The sequence below is a fragment of the Naegleria fowleri genome (assembly GCF_008403515.1).
Source record: "Naegleria fowleri strain ATCC 30894 chromosome Unknown tig66, whole genome shotgun sequence".
NCBI lineage: Eukaryota > Heterolobosea > Eutetramitea > Acrasida > Naegleriidae > Naegleria > Naegleria fowleri.
Window position 1 is genome coordinate 99,199 of NW_025407998.1, and position 18,031 is coordinate 117,229.

Below are 18,031 nucleotides of genomic sequence, written 5' to 3' on the forward strand. Positions count from 1 at the left end.
CTTATTGAAATAATTCTGAATTCAAAAAACATACACGTTCTCAATCGGTCTTGAATTGTTTGGGAGATTTTTCATACATGTCTTCGAATGGAGGAGGAGGTGGAGGTGGATGAGGATGACCCTCGTCATGCATCATCATTATGGAATCATCACTATCGACAGGAGGTGGAGGTGGAGGATAGGTACCATCGTCCATGGAGGAGCGTTTTCTCTTCTTTTTCGCCTTATCGACAGCTTCTTCGAAAAGAATCGATAAATTGTCTGAGTCAATACTTTTCGTTCTTTCGTCCTTTTCGATGAGAGTTTTGAAATTTTCAAAAGTAGAATTTTCATCAATTTCGACATTCAATTCCTTGATAATTTTTCTGAAAGTTTTCTTGTCATTCTTGTACAAATTAACTAAATACTCGATATATTCGTCGAAAATCTTTCTGGGCTTTTCAATTAATCGAGGAGCACTATCTCCACCATGATGCCTTGGAGAATATGGTGGTAATTCGACCATTTGACTCGCAATGCATTGATATCTTTCATCATTTTCGAGCAATGGTTTAACCTCCTTCCAAGCGCTCAACACGTTAAGCATACGTTTCTGCTTGAGTTCAGTCAAAAATTGCCAAAATCTGTCATCTTGTTCCTTGAGAAGTCGTTGCTTTTCCTCTCGTCTCTGTTTTTTCTTATTGTAATGTTCGAGTTCGAGATTAGAAATAAAGCTTTCCCATACCATCAATCGATCGCAATAATCCAATGCCTTGTACTCCTCCTCATTTTGAATTTTATCCTTAATTTGCCTCCATAAACTTCGATAAATAATCAAGCCTTGCTCTTGTTTCTTAGACAGTAAATCATGAAAATTTGCCATATTTTTCTTTCGTTCTTGTTTGATCGCTTCTTTATCTTTTCTCTCCAATTCGTCAAGAAATGAATAAAAGTAATCCAATCGATCATCCTCATTTTCCACATTCAGATATCTGTGATCATTCTCAATTTTAGGTAATACTTGTTGATAGGTTGTTGAAAGATATGATTTTGGATTTGAGAAAATTGTGGATTTCAACTCGACAAGCATGTTCATAAAATCTTCTTTCAATTTTCTTCTTCTTTCACGGTTGGCTTCTCTTTCCTTTTCTTTTTTCTCCGAAATGTATTTGTAGAAAATGTCCTGCCTATCCTGTACCCGTTTTATGAGTTTAACTCTCGGATCGTTGCCAACTCTTTTCATTGCTCTAGACCAGTCATCATCGGTTTGAACTTTACAATCATCTAACATTTTCTTGAAAGTACTAACCCTCTCTTCGTAAGACATTTCTCGAATTTTTGAACCACTCGATGATGCAGATGATGAGTGAGAAGGGCTTCTTGGAGGTGAAGCCACATCATGGCTACCATGTCGGAAGGGCGAGGCATTGGATGGTGTTGATGGTGATGATGAAGAAGGAGGAGATGCTATTCTTGATGCTGAGGAGGAGGAAGATGAAGGCGAAACATAGGAAGAAGGTGGTCGGTTATAGTTGTATGAATGTTGTTGTTGTTGGTGGTGGTTGTGATGGGATTGATGATCTCTAGAATCCATTCCTGAATGGTAATTGTTGTGTGTTGAGGAAGAAGAATAGTAATCACTGCCGCCACCAGCTCCACCACTGCTACTTCTATCGTGTTGATGATGATGATACGAAGAATGTTCGGAACTGTTCGTATAGTATCTATCACCGTCTCTTCCTCCTCGTGAATAATAACCAGATGAAGAAGAATAGTTATTATAATACTACACGGTCATGATGAATTGTATGATGATGATGATAATAAGGTTTGTTGGATTTACAAATTCAACAACAAAAAACTTACCCTGCGATCTTGGGACATTTTTTTTGTTGGTTTTAAAAAAAATCCAATTAGTTTATTGTTAGCACCATTGGTGCTGGTAAATCCGTGAGGATTGGGGATTGTTTTTGAAATGGTTTTTTGAATCTTGAGTTTTCATAGTATTTGGTGTGACATTTACCAACTAGTAAGGTGAGAATTATTGGTTTTAAAAAAAATGTCTTCGTATGATTCATCCAATCTGAATCAACCTTCCATCATTGCGGAGAGGATTGATCATGTCTATACTGTAGGACAAAATCATTCCACCCAAATTTCGGATCCATACTTTTGGTTAAGTGAGAGAGAGAATCCGAAAGTGAGAGAATATTTGGAAAGCGAAAATGAATATCAACAGAGTGTGTTGTAAGTTCTGATGATGACATTATTGTTGTAATAACAAATATATATTCATTGATATGAAACAAACGAAATATTATGTGAATATATCATTCCCTTCATCATGTCAAATTTTTAAATCAATTCTGGAATATGCACAGAAAACACACAGAAGAGTTGCAAGAAAAGTTATTTTATGAAATCAAGAACCGTATTAAACAAACCGATAATACAGTTCCATACAGAATGAAAGACTATGTTTATTATTCAAAGGTAAGCTAGATCGTCCTTCACAATCGGGATACTATTATTATTGATCAATATTCCAATACTATATCAATAATACTATATTAATAATACTATTATTGTTGATCATCCAAAAGACTGAAGATGGAAAGCAATTTTCAATTTATTGCAGAAAGCCAATCATCAATGAAAATGAACACGGAAACGAACAAGTCTTGCTAGATTTGAATGAATTGGCGGAAGAATTAAAAACCAATTTCGTAAATTTGGGAATTTACAAAGTGTCTCCATCGCAAGATTTATTGGCCTACTCAATTGACACTGATGGATCCGAGTATTATGATTTGTATGTGAAAAATTTAAACACTGGAAAGCTTTTGAGAGATCGAATTGATAAGAGCTCCAAAATTGCAAGATCTTTTGAATTTAGCACAGATTCTAGAACTGTGGTTTTTACGATTTATGATGATACTCATAGACCATACAAAGTTTTTAGAACCAAGCTTGATATTGACACCTACGTTGATGAGAGATCACAATGTAAACCAATTGAGCTTGACAATTGTGAACTTTTGTACACTGATCATGACGAAAAGTTTTTCGTTTCAGTCCGAAAGACTCTCTCTGAACAATATGTATTCATTGATTCATCTTCAAACATTACATCCGAATGTCATTACTTGCAAGCAAACGATTTAGAAACAGGAACTTTTAAATTATTTGGAGACAAACCAAGAAAAACAGGCTTGGAATTCTCAGTGACTCATCAAGGTGACTATTTTTACATTGTTCACAATGAAGGAGACAATGTAAACTTTAAGGTGACACGAACTCCAATCAGTAAGTATGCGCATGAAAAATGTTCTTGATGACCTTGTTTTTCCTTAATTCGCTCATCCAAAACCTTTGATACCAAAACCGACTCCACAAAATATCTTCTTCTTTTGCCAATACACAACAGCCAATCCATGTTTTGATACTGCCGAAGATTTTGTGCCTTACAATGAAAAATTTTATTGTGAAGCATTACTGGCCTTTAACAAACATTTGGCACTTTTTGGTCGAAGTGGAGGGGTTCCAAAACTTGTCATTCTCGATCCACAGCGCAAGGTGGCACCTCGTGAAGTCGAATTTCCGGAACCATCCTTTGATTTGAGCCCAAGTAATAACAAAGAATACGACACATTCAAAGTGAGAATTTCCTATTCTTCCTTTCTGACACCGCCCACTGTGTATGATTACGACATGGAAAATGACAAGCTCATTGTTCTGAAACAAGATGAAGTTCTTGGTGGTTACGACAAGACAATCTACAAACAAGAAAAAATTTCAGCAAAATCTCGAGATGGAGTGACTGAAATTCCTATTTCTATTGTGTACAAGAAGAGATCAGAACAGAATCCACTTGTTCTTGATGGAGATAATCCTCTTCTCTTGTATGCGTATGGATCTTATGGAGCATGCATTGATGCTTACTTTTCATATGCATTGTTCAGTTTATTGGATAGAGGATTTGTTTATGCACTTGCTGCTATTAGAGGTATGTATCGCGTTTTTCAAAAAACAATTCTCTTTTTTACATGGAAACACTGAAACGTGCTTGCATTTGTGGTGTACGGTTTTTACGTGACCACTTTCAATCTTACAGGAGGAGCTGAGAACGGAAGAAACTGGTATTTGGATGGAAAATTACTCAAAAAAAAGAACACGTTCAATGACTTTATTGATTGCGCAGAATATTTAATTAATGAGAAATACACAAAGCCTGAAAAATTGGCCATCTATGGTGGTTCTGCAGGAGGCCTATTAATTGGAGCTGTTGTGAATATGAGACCAGAATTATTTAAGGCAGCAATTCTTCAAGTACCATTTGTTGATGTCATTAATACCATGTGTGACGCTACGTTACCGTTGACGGTCACTGAATATGAGGAGTGGGGTTGTCCTCTCGAAAAGGAATATTTTGATTATATGAAGTCATATTCACCATATGATAATATTGAAAATGATGAAAATATTGATAAGCCATACCCAAGTATTTTGATCGATCAATCATTTAATGACACTCGTGTGAACTATTGGGAAGGAGCTAAATATGTTGCACGATTAAGACATTTCTTTGCCACTAAAAAGAAGAATCAAAACACAAGTGTCATCTTGTGCAAGACCAACATGTCACAAGGCCACTCAGGAAGTGCAGGAAGATATGATCGATACAAGGAAACAGCATTTAGATATGCTTTCTTAATTGACCAGCTGATTGGAAAAATGGAATAAAGTAGGGAAAGGCCAAAAAGTTCATTTTGGAAAATTGTCTGGTGAAGAACTACATCCTTCCTTGTCCCTTCAATTTGAATCCTCCGCTCAACACTTTAGTTCCTTGTTGTTTGCAGTGTTCAATCCGTTTTATTTCCATACATTCATAGGGATTGGTATACTACCTTGTCCTACCTCAAGACCAGTTTATTCTGTTGACAAAATCGAATATAAGTATCTTTCAAATTCATGAACATTTCAAATCGAAGGTCTTCCAAAAATTGAACAATCTGAATTTGAGGAGTTGGTTCTTCCATAGCCACCAATGCAGAGAGAATGGGTGATTGTGGACTATTGTTATTCATAGCATTCGAATTTCCAGATTCCATTTCTTGAATCAAGGTCGACAGTTGAGCGAGCGTTTCCTGATTCAAAGTGGTGTTGTGATCCATGAGAGATGTTGGCACATGGTGAGAGGAATTCACAACAGCATTTGCGGAAGTGCTCGTGGATTGGTTGTTGCTATGGTTCGAGTGATGAGTGAAAAATTTTAAACTCATTCGTTTCGAAACTCTCTTCGAAGCCAACCATTGCTGTTGTTGTAAATTATGTGCCCTAATTTTCTCAATTTGATTCTTGAGTTTGTGTGTCACATTCAGTCCATCTAAACTACTCGAGCCAGAACTACCAAACGACAAGGATGATGAAAAGACATCCTCATCATCAAACAAACTATGACTTGCTTCAAAAACACCTGCCGAATGTGCTTGTTGTTTAAACATGTTTCGATCAATTCCAAAAAATTCACTATTCTTTCGTCGACTCTTCATTAAAGATTTTCGTTTTTCTGAGTGAATTTTTTGCATCTTTTCAAAAATTTGTTCCAATTGTTTTTCCAACTTTTTCAAAATCTTTTCTTCGAATGAGAAATGAGATTGAAGAATCTTGTATTGTTGTTGTTTGTTTTTTTCTTCAATTTTTTGTTGATTGGTGTGTTGATTCTTTCTAGAAGTGACGGACGTATTAAATCCACTTGAATTCAAGTGATGATTTTCATCTTCTTCCAGAAATTTCTTGCATTCCTCCAACAATTGATTCGCCAATAAGAAAATATCTAAATTCTCCTCCGAGTATTCAATTTTTGTGTAATTTCTAAATTGTTGCAACAATAATTTATCTTGCAATATTTTGTTAATTCCATTAAATCCTAAATTGTCAAGTGTGGAAATCGACAAAGGTCTCACATGTGCATTTTTCGGTTTGTTGTGTCGACCAAGTGTGATCTCAATATTTTGTGAAGAACGATTTGCATTCGAATGTGTAGTTTCTGAATTCACACCTTCATTTCCAAAGGAATTCAATAAATTTCTTGGACTTGAACTTGATCGTTGATGTTCCTTTTTCTTGTCAGATGTATTAAATGCATGACAAGTTGAAGAATTGGTTGGCGAAGAAGACGACGACGACAACAACAAGGAATGGTCACCACTTCTTCTCGAAGAAGACCGATGATATTCCACGGCAGAAATGGAAAAATGTTTTTGTTGAATGATACTTGGCGTTCGTTTTTCCAATCGAGACCATGCATTCCGTTCTTCTCCGTGTGTGACAAGTGACATGTCCTTCGACGTTGCTGTTCCTTCTTCCAACAAGGTTGTTTCTTGTTGTTTCATCTCTTTTTCATCGGATACATGTTCTTGGTGTTGTGCTCCGCTTATTTTCGGAGATGTTTTTGGAGTGGTGATTAACTTGGGTGATTCTCGTTGTTGTTGAATAATTTCGGAAAAATTTAAACTCTTTCGATGGTGGTTAGAATTCACCTTTTCAACATCGAGAGAAGGAATTTCGAAGGAAGCACCTCCGATGGACGTGTGTGTGTGAATGGGATTTTCGACAGAAATGGGTTGACCCATGATGTCAATATTTGACAAGTGGCAGGTATTCACAAGACAGGAAGTTGATACAATGTGATAATGGGTTGATATGATTGCACAACAATTGTCGTTGTTGTGGTTGCTATTTTTTTAATCGTTAACATTCAAAACAAAACAGCATAGACATACCATTCATGTCATGACATGATTCAAAATGGAAAGTAACACATGTAAGGAGCGGAGAACCAAAATTTAATTGTCATGACAATTCGTTTGTACAAATAATCACTTTAAATAAATTTATAAAACTAATCTCACAAGAAAGCATCACCTCCGTATGACCAAATCCAATCATTAAATGAATGAAAAATCGGAAATGAAGTTCAAGCTTCTGTCATTGAGTTTCCATTTGACATTTTGAGAGACAAAACAAACTAATATTGGATCATCTTTATACAATACATGGCATGAGATTTAAGGACGAAGTGATTTTGGGAAAAGAGATTTTGCTAACGACTCGCTTGGAGTGAACAATGAACAGCTGCAGCAGTGTGTTATTGAATTTAATTTATGGGTCTGAAAAAACATTGACCCCTTTTCTAATGAGTGTCTTTGTATTGGGTTTGAGAGAAAATTGTTTCTAAGAAGCGAGCATTCCTTTTTGAATGTCAAAAAGAATTCAAAAAGTTGTTATCTCCAAGGTGTCAAATGTCATCACGTTGGAAAAAAACAAAAAAAATTGCGTTTTACTGAAAACCACCACTCTCACTATTGCTCTGTCTGTGCCAACGAAATTGGTGTCGATGACATTCCAGCAGAATTTCAATGCGAAACCTGTCAACAACATCTTTGAGAGACAGTCGTCTTCATTTGAAACAACATCCACAACATGTAGTGAAAAAATTGAATCTTTTCTCAATCCACAACAACAACAACTCCACCACCATCATTATCATCATTAGCTCTACCCCCTTCTCACTCTTTACAATGTTGTCTATTGCATCAATGTCCAATTAATGCTTTTTGTAAAACTTGTCAAGAATTAATTTGTGCTGCTTGTGGACTTGGTTCTCAACACAAATCTCATGTGTTTTGTTGAGTGAAATTGATCAAGAAATGAGACAAGAATTGAAGAAAAAGATTGACGAATTACAAGAATTGAAAAACAAATGGGAATTGAAATGTGACACCAATGATGAGAATTTGAAAAAGAAAATTCAAGAAATTGAAAAACAACAACAAATTCTAAAAAAGGAAATTGATCAGGTCTTTCAAGATTTACAAGAATGCATGAAAAAGAGAAATGATGTATTGAAGGAAGAGGTGGACAAGTTGTATTTGGAAAGAATTTGCTTCATTTCCAAAATGAAAGAATTGAAATAACAAACCATTACTTCCATCAAAGAATTTGAGAAATTGCATGAAATGACGACATTTGAAATGATGAGCAAGAAAATTCATTCACTTGATGTGGTCAAAAAAGAATTTTAACCAAATGGTGAATGAATTCAAATATGCATCTGTCAAACAATTGCATGAATTGAAATTCGAGAATTACCAGAAGGAATTGAGTGATTGAACTCTTTGGAAACATTAATTCAATCATCCTCCTCTAAAACGACATTGAAGGAATGGTTTTATGATAACACTTGTATCGAAGTTTCTGAGAATAGTAGTATCATATTGGTTAAAAAAAAGGATGATCGAGCATGTTGTCTTTTTAACAATACCAAGATGACAAATAGTGATGTATTTCAACGGAAAGTTAAAATTGAAAAATTGGAAAGGAATTGGAATTGGAGTTTCGAAAGAGGAATTTGTGTCATCTAAACAATTTCATGATTTGAAAATTAAGTCTCATGTCCACAATTCCTATAGGATATTTACGGAATGGACTCGAATGAGAATGATAAACCAAATGGATTTAAATTTTCAACGGGAGATAAATTAGAATTGGAATTGAATGGCATTACTAAACAGTTGATTATTCGAAAAAGAGCAACGAATGGGTTTGTGGTCTCTCCAAACAGGTCCGGTGTTGGTGGGATTTTCTGCATATTTTGTCAATTGACTTTATTCAGCAGAGTCCCGAGCATTAATTAAGATTTGAGAAGTAAAAAACTCCAAAAACCGCTCAGCGGAAAAAAAAAGGAGAAAACCAAAGAAACGCAAGGAAGAAGGAAGGAAGAAGGCAGAAGTAACGACTACATGATGTGAAGCGCAAGAAGTCACAGTTAGGTGGCAGAGACGAAGACTCCTTTTTATGAGGTCACATTTAAGCATTTGCTTGATAAATCCATGAAAATTATAATAACTTGATAAATTCTCTTTGTATTCTGGAAAACAAATTTCCCAAGTTGCATTTCCAAACAAATATTCCTTCCATGCTGAATAGGCCTCAAGTGGGTTCAAGTCAGAATCTAATTGATCAAAAAAACAATCTTCTATCTTAGTCGTGAACAGTTAAATTGGTTCTCTCAAAACAAGAGATTCAGGAATATGACATCCTAAATATGCAAATTCCAATCTCTGATTTTTCAAATCATTCAACAACAATATAGCTTCATCGAAGGTGAGACATCGTGACTTTTTAAAACCAAATAGATAATTAATATAACTTTTCGTAATAATTCCACATCGTTTTGCATATTCAGAACTTATTTCAGAATTTACAATAAGATTATGATTGAAATTTCGTATTTCAGCATCATCATGATACCTTGACCATAATTCATAACAAAGATCTGGATGATTTTTTTTCACACATTCCAAAATAAAACTTGCATCTTGTTTCAATTTTTCTGAGGCAATATAGAAAACATCATTAAGTTCAAAATATTGAAGTAATGTCAAAATAAAGTCTCTATCGCTCTTTATCAAGGTCGGGTGTTTGGAGAGACTATAAACCCATTTGTTCCTCTAAATTAACCAAACGATTCTTGTTGTTTACGTCTTCGAAACACTTTAAATCTTCAGGAATATTTCCTATCTTATAATTCTTCCAAGCCACAATAATCACCTCTCGATCTTTTCTTTCAACATATTTCGCCAAAATATCAACTAATGGTTTGTTGTTTTGGTTATCTATATCTATCTTTCGATTTCTTAACGCTTCCAATAGGCAATCTTTGTCTTCTTGAAAGTTTTTAGGTATAACAGAAAAAGAGCATGGGTGTTCACTTTTAAGAGCAGCCAAAATGACTTCTTTGTCTTGAAGAAATTTTTGAGGAACCAAGTATTGTTGTGGAATCAATGGATTTGTTTTCTTATTCTTCTCAAATAACAAGCATGCGTTCTTGAGAAGTATTGTCGAAACAATTTCTCGATCATATCGAAACTTATGCAAAATAAATTTGAAACAATTTGCATTAGCTTTCACAGCTTTCAAAACAAAATTCTTGTCATTTCTTAAATGGTATATAGGTGCATATTGAAGAATTAAAGGCAAATCTTTGCGTTTCAAAATAGATTCTTCAACCCCAAGCCATTGAGGATCATAATTCGAGTAAAGTCTGATCATTATTTGTTCTAATAATTTCTCAATTGTTTGTCCATTTTTGGAGAGGCAAATGAGATGTTGTTGACTATTAAATAGTTCAAATAATGAAAAATAAATTGTCCTTGCTGTTTTGGATTGCGTGGATAGTTACGATATGCTTCATAATATTCTTCTGGCAATTCAAGAAATATTTGAAGCAAATGATGTGACATGATTACATCAAAAGGAACATGTATCGCTTTACAAAAATGCCAGCAATTTGCATCTTTGAGAAAAAATTGTTGGAAAATAATATATCTCATTTTCTCTGGAAATTCATAAATAAATTCATAGGACAAATATTGCAATATTTCTGGGACACATTTTTGAATCATGTCCTGTTGAAGTTTTCTATTGATAGAGATTGGAATATCGAGTAATTGAAAAAGGAATTCCTTATCATTTCTTATTGGAAGATGGGGCATTAATTGAGGATCTAAACGAATAATATCCATACAGAATGTTATATCATATTTCAATCGTTCAGACATATAAATTATTTCATAATTGAAAATTATAATAGGTTTCCGATCACATTCAATGGTATTCTTAGCATTGCATTCAATAGCATATTTTACAATTTCTTCATTGTCTCGTAATCTTTTTGAGAGCTGTTGCAATTCATAACATTTCTTATAAAGTGCTTTCTTTGCATCATCAACATCATCTGGATCAAATGAAAAGCTAAAATTATATATTTTTTCCACTATTGGTATTAATTCATCTTTCAATTCCAATAAAATATCTTTTGGAATATATTTCAACCCTCTCAAATCTTTGTTGAGAATGAATTTCAAAATTCCATATTTGAAAGGTAACCAAAACTCAACATTTCCAATTAATTCTCGATTACTTTTACACAATTCTGCAATATCAATTTCTTGGGCCATCCATGGATGAATTAAAGAAAAATAACCATTTCTAATAGTACAATCAACCATCATTTTCTTAACAATATCTCGATCGTTCAAGAATTCAATAGGAAACTGATATGGATTACCATATTTCAACCATTTCTCTTTTGCCAATAACCATTTAGCAAATCCTTTCATCTGATTTTCAAATTTGAATTTCATCCATTCACAGAGTTGCAAAATATGAGAATGTTTAAAATTTTGAGAGCCTGAAATGAAAGACATTCCGTCTTTTTTTGATGATGAGAATAATTGAGATTGAAAATCAATTAAAATGATTTTGATTGGATTTTTTGTTGGTGAGTCGAGATGATGAGGTTGGTAGTTGATGTAAGACAATGTTGCAGATATTGTTTGAGATAGTGATTGGTTTTCGATAGGAGAAGTAGGATACAATATTCGTCTTTGTGAACAAAAGGCCAATATGTCAAATGTCAAACTGAGAATCTGCTGGTACTTAATTGAAAGACGATTTGTTGGCCTATTGATGAAAAATATATCAGCCCTCGCAAATACTTACGGTAATTGTGTTTGTTTGAGCCTTCAAACGGCAAAACATCGAATATTGAGTAGGAAGGATTAAAATTAAAACAGTCCACCAAAGAAAACGATTGGCCTTCAATGAAATTGATATACCAAATACAAATCATTACAATTCACTTTATGTATGTAAATTATCAATCTTAACAACAACAGAGTGATCGGATTTACTTCATAACCACTACATCAAAAAAAAGTCATTCAAAATTTGCCGATACATTTAAATCTTCATAATATGATCATATACACCTGATAATGAATACTATTGATTGGTAATCATGTAGCGATAAAGTACTTTAAATTCCGAATTTTAAATGATGATCATTGATGAATGAATTATCGTTGATGGTGTTAATGTAAGAATGATGAAGAGAAATTTTTTTGATTTCCAAAGTCTTTGAAAAAATTGCGTCTCAAATTTAGTTTCCCTTATGCAAGCAATAAATACAGGATTTATTTCTTACTAGAAATCAATCATACAAGCATTCGATTACTCTCATTTGGACAAAACAAAATATCAATTTATTTACCCCTAACAACAAAGGCGGAAATAATGCAAATAAATATGGAGCTGGAATGGGTTGCAAAAAACGAAACGAATTGATTTTTATTCTAAAGTTTCAACCATTATATTTGAAAAAGAGGCAACTATTATGTGTTCGTGACTTACAGTAGTATTTGTATTCATATGAAAATTAAAAGTTCAATATTAACTTTAGGTTGTAAATGTTTTGTGATTTCGTTGTTGGCGTTGGTTTGGGAATTCTGGAACAAAAAAAATGTCCACACACTCCTCTCCAACCAGAGGCTTGTTTCGCTTGCAAAAACTTGCACACATTTGCATCCTTCTCGTTCTCTCCAACAAGTATCCACTCGGTCTTGAATCGGAATATTTATTCATCTATATTTTTCAATTACCTTTTATTGCGGAATTTGAAAAAACTAAACATGAATTAGAAAAGCTCATTCCGGATGAAAAGGCTTTGCAACAATTCATTCGAGAGCATGCTTCCGAACATGTCTCGTCGGAAGAAGATGGATTTTCAACATCTACAATCTTTAAACTAAAAACACCTCTCGTGAAGGGAATTTCCATCTCGCAGGATCGAGTCAAAACTCGAGATGGAAACATCAAGTTTTTCAAACACGTGTTAGGTTCAGCATCGTTGAGTGCTGTTGAAATTGCCTCAATGATGCTCAGTTATCCATTGCAGGAAGCAACGCAAAAGGTTGCGAGTTATTTCAACAAGGTAAAAGGTAATTCTTCTTCTGAACACACAGAGTCTCTGATGACACAGAGTAGTGACTCTATTGACACTTTGAGAAATGATCCATCACCGATGAAATTGAATGAAATTAATGATCATTATAATCATGAAGAGATGACATCTGCAGAGACAAACATTGAATCGTCATTTTCAAATGTACGAGAAAAAGTTGAAACATGGGGAAATGAAGACGAGGCAAGTAGTTGTGAATTTTTCTCACCACCATCGATGGAAGAGAAGAAACCTCCCGATCAACAACAGCAAGTGCCTAACATTACAAAACCTCAAGATGCATCAATATTCGCCAAAAAACAACCCAGAAAAAGAAAAGACCAGCCATTGTCCGTCACAACGATCAACAACGCTGAAAAAAGTAGAGAGCACAAAAAAAACTTCAATATGGCTGCATCCTCGTCAATTAGAATGTGTCAAGTCATTAATCAAATTGATGACTTATTGGACATATTTCCTTCGACCATCAAAACTAAAATTCAAGAAATTTGTCATGATCGAATGGAACAATTGGTTGAAATTGTGATGGACAAAGAAAGACCATATGAGTTTTACTTTTACGGGAACGAATCAGAGCCATTAAGTGATGAAGGATTTATGGCAAGTGGTGAAGACATCACTCAATTATGTCACAAGCTTCATTTTGCTTCAGATGATCGAGCAGGTATAGATGGAACACTTCACAGAATTTCAAGAATTGAGAATCGCAAGAACCAACCGATAGGTCTCACCATTCGTGTTGGAAGAGCAGTTATTGGTTTGGGAAACGTATTTAAGGACCTTCTTGAGAGTGGAAAGAACATTCTCTGTGTTGGCTTTCCTGGAAGTGGGAAAACGACTGTCATTCGAGACATTGCACGAATTCTCTCAGAACGAAACCGTGTGATGATTGTGGACACTTCGTGTGAAATTGCTGGACTTGGCGATGTTCCTCATCAAGCAGTTGGCCGTTCACGTCGCATTCCAGTCAAAGACAAAAAGAAACAAAAAGAATGCATGATCAATGCGGTTCAAAATCATACACCTCAAGTTATTGTAATTGATGAAATTGGAACGAGAGAAGAGGCAGCTACTGCAAGAACAATCTCACAACGTGGAGTTCGAATGATTGCCTCTGCACATGGCTCTCTGGAGAGCATGCTCATGAATCCCACGTTGTGTGATTTATTGGGAGGAGTTGAAACAGTCACTCTTGGAGATAGTATGGCTGCTTTTCGAAATGGTCAAAAAGTCATCATGCAAACAAAAGGCAATCCAATTTTTCACACCGTGATTGAATTTATCGAAAAGAAGAAGGATGATTACAGTTGGATGAGTCCTGACTACATCACCCATAAGATGAAAGATCAGCAACGAAAGGAATCTCCTCGTGTGGAGTGGCGAGTTTATACGGACATCAAAACCACTGTTCAAAATATTCTTCAAGGAAAAGAATACACCGCTCAAGTGAGAACATTGAAAAATGCAAATGATGTAAATTCAGTCGAGAGTCGAGTCCTGTCCTTCGAACCAGCAAATGTGGTATTTGCTTAATATTGAACAGGACGTTAAGGTTCACCAAATCTGGAAATTTCCTTAAAAGAAATGACTCACCACCTACGACTGCTGCTCATTCATAACCATTGCCAGCACCATCACTACCCTCGCCTCAACCATCAACCACCCACAAAAACACAAGTATCCTCACGTAAGCTTTACCTTTGCCACTTGATATTGTCCCTATTTTTCATTTGTTTGGCTCTCCAAGTTGTGCAGTCATTTTCAGTATGTGCTGCCACTTCCTCACTCTACTCCAATCAAACAAGAACAACAAGAACAACCGTGAGGTCCTTCTCTCCCTCTTCATCATTCAAATCATCCCTTACTCAAAATGAAATCATTTTCCTCAATACTCTTCTGAAATTGTTTTTATCCAACATGGAGGCGCGCTCACTCGATATCAGCATTCCTTTTGTGATCAATTCGACTCCCTTAAATACATTTGGAACGAATTTTCAATCACAAACCTATATTTGTGGAACTCCTGCCGTATTCCGAGATCGAATTAAATTATTATGGTTGGAACAATTAAGTGGATACGTACGAGAGGGATCTCAAGTGAATGGACCAAACTCGTCATTTGGAAAACCAATCGGATTTTGGTCTTCCAATTTGAGATGTTATGTAGATATTTCACAACAGGCAACAACGCTTACTTCTTCGGGAGATTCTCTTGCTAATCAACAACAACAACAACCAAAATGTCTCTATCCACTTGGAACGTATTTCACACATTGTGGTAGTAATGACTTGTTGCCTCTTCTTCCCATTCGCCCCATGTTCTTTTATTTGAATCAAATTGAGAGTATACGAAGTGATGCCTTTCTACTTGTGTTACAACAAAAGAAAATGTTGAGACTGGCCATTGAATTGGAGAGTATTGTGCTTTCGTATGCAAGTGTCTATTCAAAAGAAGTATTGAGCTCGAAATTGAGCTTATCCATGATGGAGATGAGATCATTACAAGTGTTTTTCAATGAAATTGCAAGAAGATTGAGAGAGAATATTTTGAGTTATTTACCTCAATTTGAATTGTTTTATGATTTGGATAAGAGTTCGAGCACGAGTTATCAGTTGATGAGCATTACCATTCAAAATGGTGTAGAAAAGGCAACACAACAATTCGAGAATATGGGAAGTGGAACCAACGCTACCAGATACCTGTCCCCCTCATCAGGATCTGATCAAACATGGAGCAATCTTTATGAGCTCATTCATTTCTCATTATTGCAAGAAGGTATTTCTGAAGATGCAAATATGGAACTCGCCATGTCATTCTCATCCATGGCTCAATTTGTAGATACTCAAATTCAAATAATTGACGAATTATTCAAACTCATTAATGATACTCTTTCTTTGGATAAGGTGATTGATCTTTCCTTGTATACGAATTCACCTGTTTATGATTTTATTGATTCTCACTCAAAAGTGCTATCCTTGACTGAGGTGGATACATTTTCCTATTTGAGACAATTCATTGGGTTGGATAGAAACTTTGCCCAGGAATCACTCTCAAAAACGCCAAGTATCTCAATTGATTTCTCAAGTCAAATATTCACAATGATTCAAACAACCAGTTACATGTCGAAGGTGTCTTTCAAGGCCACTCCTCCTTCAAGTTATTCATTAATCAATGGATATTTAATGGGAGACGTTTCGAATTCGAAAATTCTTGTGACAGACATCACAAAACAGGCAAGAGTGTTAGATTTGGTGGCACTCTCTGGAAATTCTCAGTGGATGGTTGACTCTTCTCTTGAGACTGATTACAAACCATTCCTTAAGAAAATTCCATCCGTGACATCAACTACTTCAACTACTGGAACAAGAAGCATCATCACTTCGGCATCTCTTCAGTCAACACAACGAACAATTTCCACCCCGAGACGACGTCCTCTCAGTAATTCCGTTCAGTCGTATTCTTCAATCACCACCAACCATTTCAAACTCATGAGTTTCCTTCATGAAAAGAGAAGATTACAGACCTTTGCTCCAAATCGTCGATCGCTTCTTGCTCTAACAAGTCTTCCAACCTATAACTGCGAAAAAGGTCGTTATGGACCACAATGTAAAATCTGTTATCCAGGTACCTACTCTCCAGGGGATGGTCTCTTGTATGTGTGTAGTAATGGACCAGATGGTCAAGTCGAATACACTGAAAGTGGAAGCACCAATGAAAATTGTGCTTTTCGATGTAAGGACACTAAAAAGTACCGATCTGGTAATCAATGTGTGAATATTCCAGTGAGATATTATTCGGTAGATAATGGAGCAACTACACTTTCTGAATGCTCCAAGAATGGAAATTCTTATGGGATTACTGATCCGTCAATTCAACAAGATTTACTCCAAATTGCAACAAGTGGACAACATGCTTTTCCGTCTTCATGTAAAACAGCACTCCGTGATTTATTATCCCTCACTTTCAATCAAACATCGATGTTCGACACAACCACACTTACCACGAATAGCAGCTTTTCCCTAAGTCACTCTTTTACTCTCTCAATTGATTTCAAATTAACACCAAAAGAAAAGTGGAATTTTAAATTGAAAGATTATCAAGTGGCATATGGTATTGTGACTGTTCCAGGTGAATGGACCTGGCAATTGATTTTTGACTCTCCAGATTCCATCTACATGCAAGTGAAAAAACTGAATCCTGTCAAAAACGAACCTCGTTTGCTTTCTCTATCATTCCCATATGATACTGAATGGCATAATTTCATTTTACAGTACGATGAAGAAAAACATGTCTTGTCTCTCTATAGAGATCGAGCTTATATTGGATCATGCTTGTTTGCATTGTCACAACAGCAAGAATTTCGACTAGTTATTGGTGGATTCTTTTATTTCAATGCCACTCATACGCCTTCCTTATATTCTTATTTACCAGCATCTGGAATTTCAAATTTAAGAATTTATCAGGGCGCCATTATGGATGATTTATTGCTCTCCTCTATGAAGACGTCATCTTCACAATGGCCCTTATGGCTCAATTCGTGGTGTGAATCCACTCCTGGTTATGCTTTGTTTGGAGGAAAATGCATTCGAGTTTCATGTGAAAATGATGATATGATTTATGACTCCAGCTCACAACAATGTATTTGCTCGTACGGATATTTCTCATCCAATGTTTCCAATGTCACTCCTTCATGCACGGCATGTCCATTCATGACCACTACTGGAAGTTTTCTTCCAAGAACCTCCATGAAGGACTGTCAATGCATGCATGATTATATTTATAGTGAATATTATCAGGAATGTGTCATGGCGCAGTCCTCTCTATTACCTCCAACTCCCAACTTTAATTTCGGTCAATCGTATGGACCTTATAAGGAATTAGAAGAGAGTATTCTTTCACAACATTTTTATCCAGTTGGAGAAATGACCATTACTTTGGAATTGAATGAGGAAGACGACATTGAATTGATAGATCCACAAGATCCATCCTTAAATTTGCCACAAAAAGTCTATCAAGTTAAATTGTTAGCGAACGGAACACAACTTTTATGGAGCTTACAATTATCGAAAAATCAATTACTCTCTTTTTTCTTACACATGCAATCAAACAGGAGATTTTGATTTAATTCTTTCTACAGAGCGTGACGGCCACCGACCTGGAATTCTTTCAAGAACTTCATTTCA

The 18,031-nt window shown here is 35.4% G+C and overlaps 7 protein-coding genes across 7 annotated transcripts; 4 read left to right on the forward strand and 3 right to left on the reverse strand.

Annotated features, from left to right (window-relative positions):
• Positions 1 to 40: 40 nt before the first annotated feature.
• FDP41_008860 (uncharacterized protein) lies at positions 41 to 1,863 on the reverse strand (the record flags this gene model as incomplete). Its single annotated transcript, XM_044712758.1, has 2 exons — positions 41 to 1,765; positions 1,846 to 1,863. The coding sequence occupies 2 exons, from the start codon at positions 1,861 to 1,863 to the stop codon at positions 41 to 43; spliced, it is 1,743 nt and encodes a 580-aa protein (XP_044557325.1).
• Positions 1,864 to 2,038: 175 nt separating this feature from the next.
• On the forward strand, positions 2,039 to 4,722 carry FDP41_008861 (uncharacterized protein; the record flags this gene model as incomplete). The annotated part of the gene is made up of 5 exons (XM_044712759.1): positions 2,039 to 2,226; positions 2,361 to 2,472; positions 2,583 to 3,285; positions 3,407 to 3,985; positions 4,094 to 4,722. The coding sequence occupies 5 exons, from the start codon at positions 2,039 to 2,041 to the stop codon at positions 4,720 to 4,722; spliced, it is 2,211 nt and encodes a 736-aa protein (XP_044557326.1).
• A 170-nt stretch (positions 4,723 to 4,892) lies between these two features.
• On the reverse strand, positions 4,893 to 6,614 carry FDP41_008862 (uncharacterized protein; the record flags this gene model as incomplete). The annotated part of the gene is made up of 1 exon (XM_044712760.1): positions 4,893 to 6,614. The coding sequence occupies one exon, from the start codon at positions 6,612 to 6,614 to the stop codon at positions 4,893 to 4,895; it is 1,722 nt and encodes a 573-aa protein (XP_044557327.1).
• A 1,077-nt stretch (positions 6,615 to 7,691) lies between these two features.
• Positions 7,692 to 7,958, forward strand: FDP41_008863 (uncharacterized protein; the record flags this gene model as incomplete). The annotated part of the gene is made up of 1 exon (XM_044712761.1): positions 7,692 to 7,958. One exon carries the CDS (start codon positions 7,692 to 7,694, stop codon positions 7,956 to 7,958), a length of 267 nt encoding a protein of 88 aa, XP_044557328.1.
• Positions 7,959 to 9,474: 1,516 nt separating this feature from the next.
• On the reverse strand, positions 9,475 to 11,252 carry FDP41_008864 (uncharacterized protein; the record flags this gene model as incomplete). The annotated part of the gene is made up of 2 exons (XM_044712762.1): positions 9,475 to 10,103; positions 10,226 to 11,252. 2 exons carry the CDS (start codon positions 11,250 to 11,252, stop codon positions 9,475 to 9,477), a joined length of 1,656 nt encoding a protein of 551 aa, XP_044557329.1.
• Positions 11,253 to 12,346: 1,094 nt separating this feature from the next.
• On the forward strand, positions 12,347 to 14,380 carry FDP41_008865 (uncharacterized protein; the record flags this gene model as incomplete). Its single annotated transcript, XM_044712763.1, has 1 exon — positions 12,347 to 14,380. The coding sequence occupies one exon, from the start codon at positions 12,347 to 12,349 to the stop codon at positions 14,378 to 14,380; it is 2,034 nt and encodes a 677-aa protein (XP_044557330.1).
• A 384-nt stretch (positions 14,381 to 14,764) lies between these two features.
• FDP41_008866 (uncharacterized protein) lies at positions 14,765 to 17,968 on the forward strand (the record flags this gene model as incomplete). Its single annotated transcript, XM_044712764.1, has 1 exon — positions 14,765 to 17,968. One exon carries the CDS (start codon positions 14,765 to 14,767, stop codon positions 17,966 to 17,968), a length of 3,204 nt encoding a protein of 1,067 aa, XP_044557331.1.
• Positions 17,969 to 18,031: the final 63 nt, after the last annotated feature.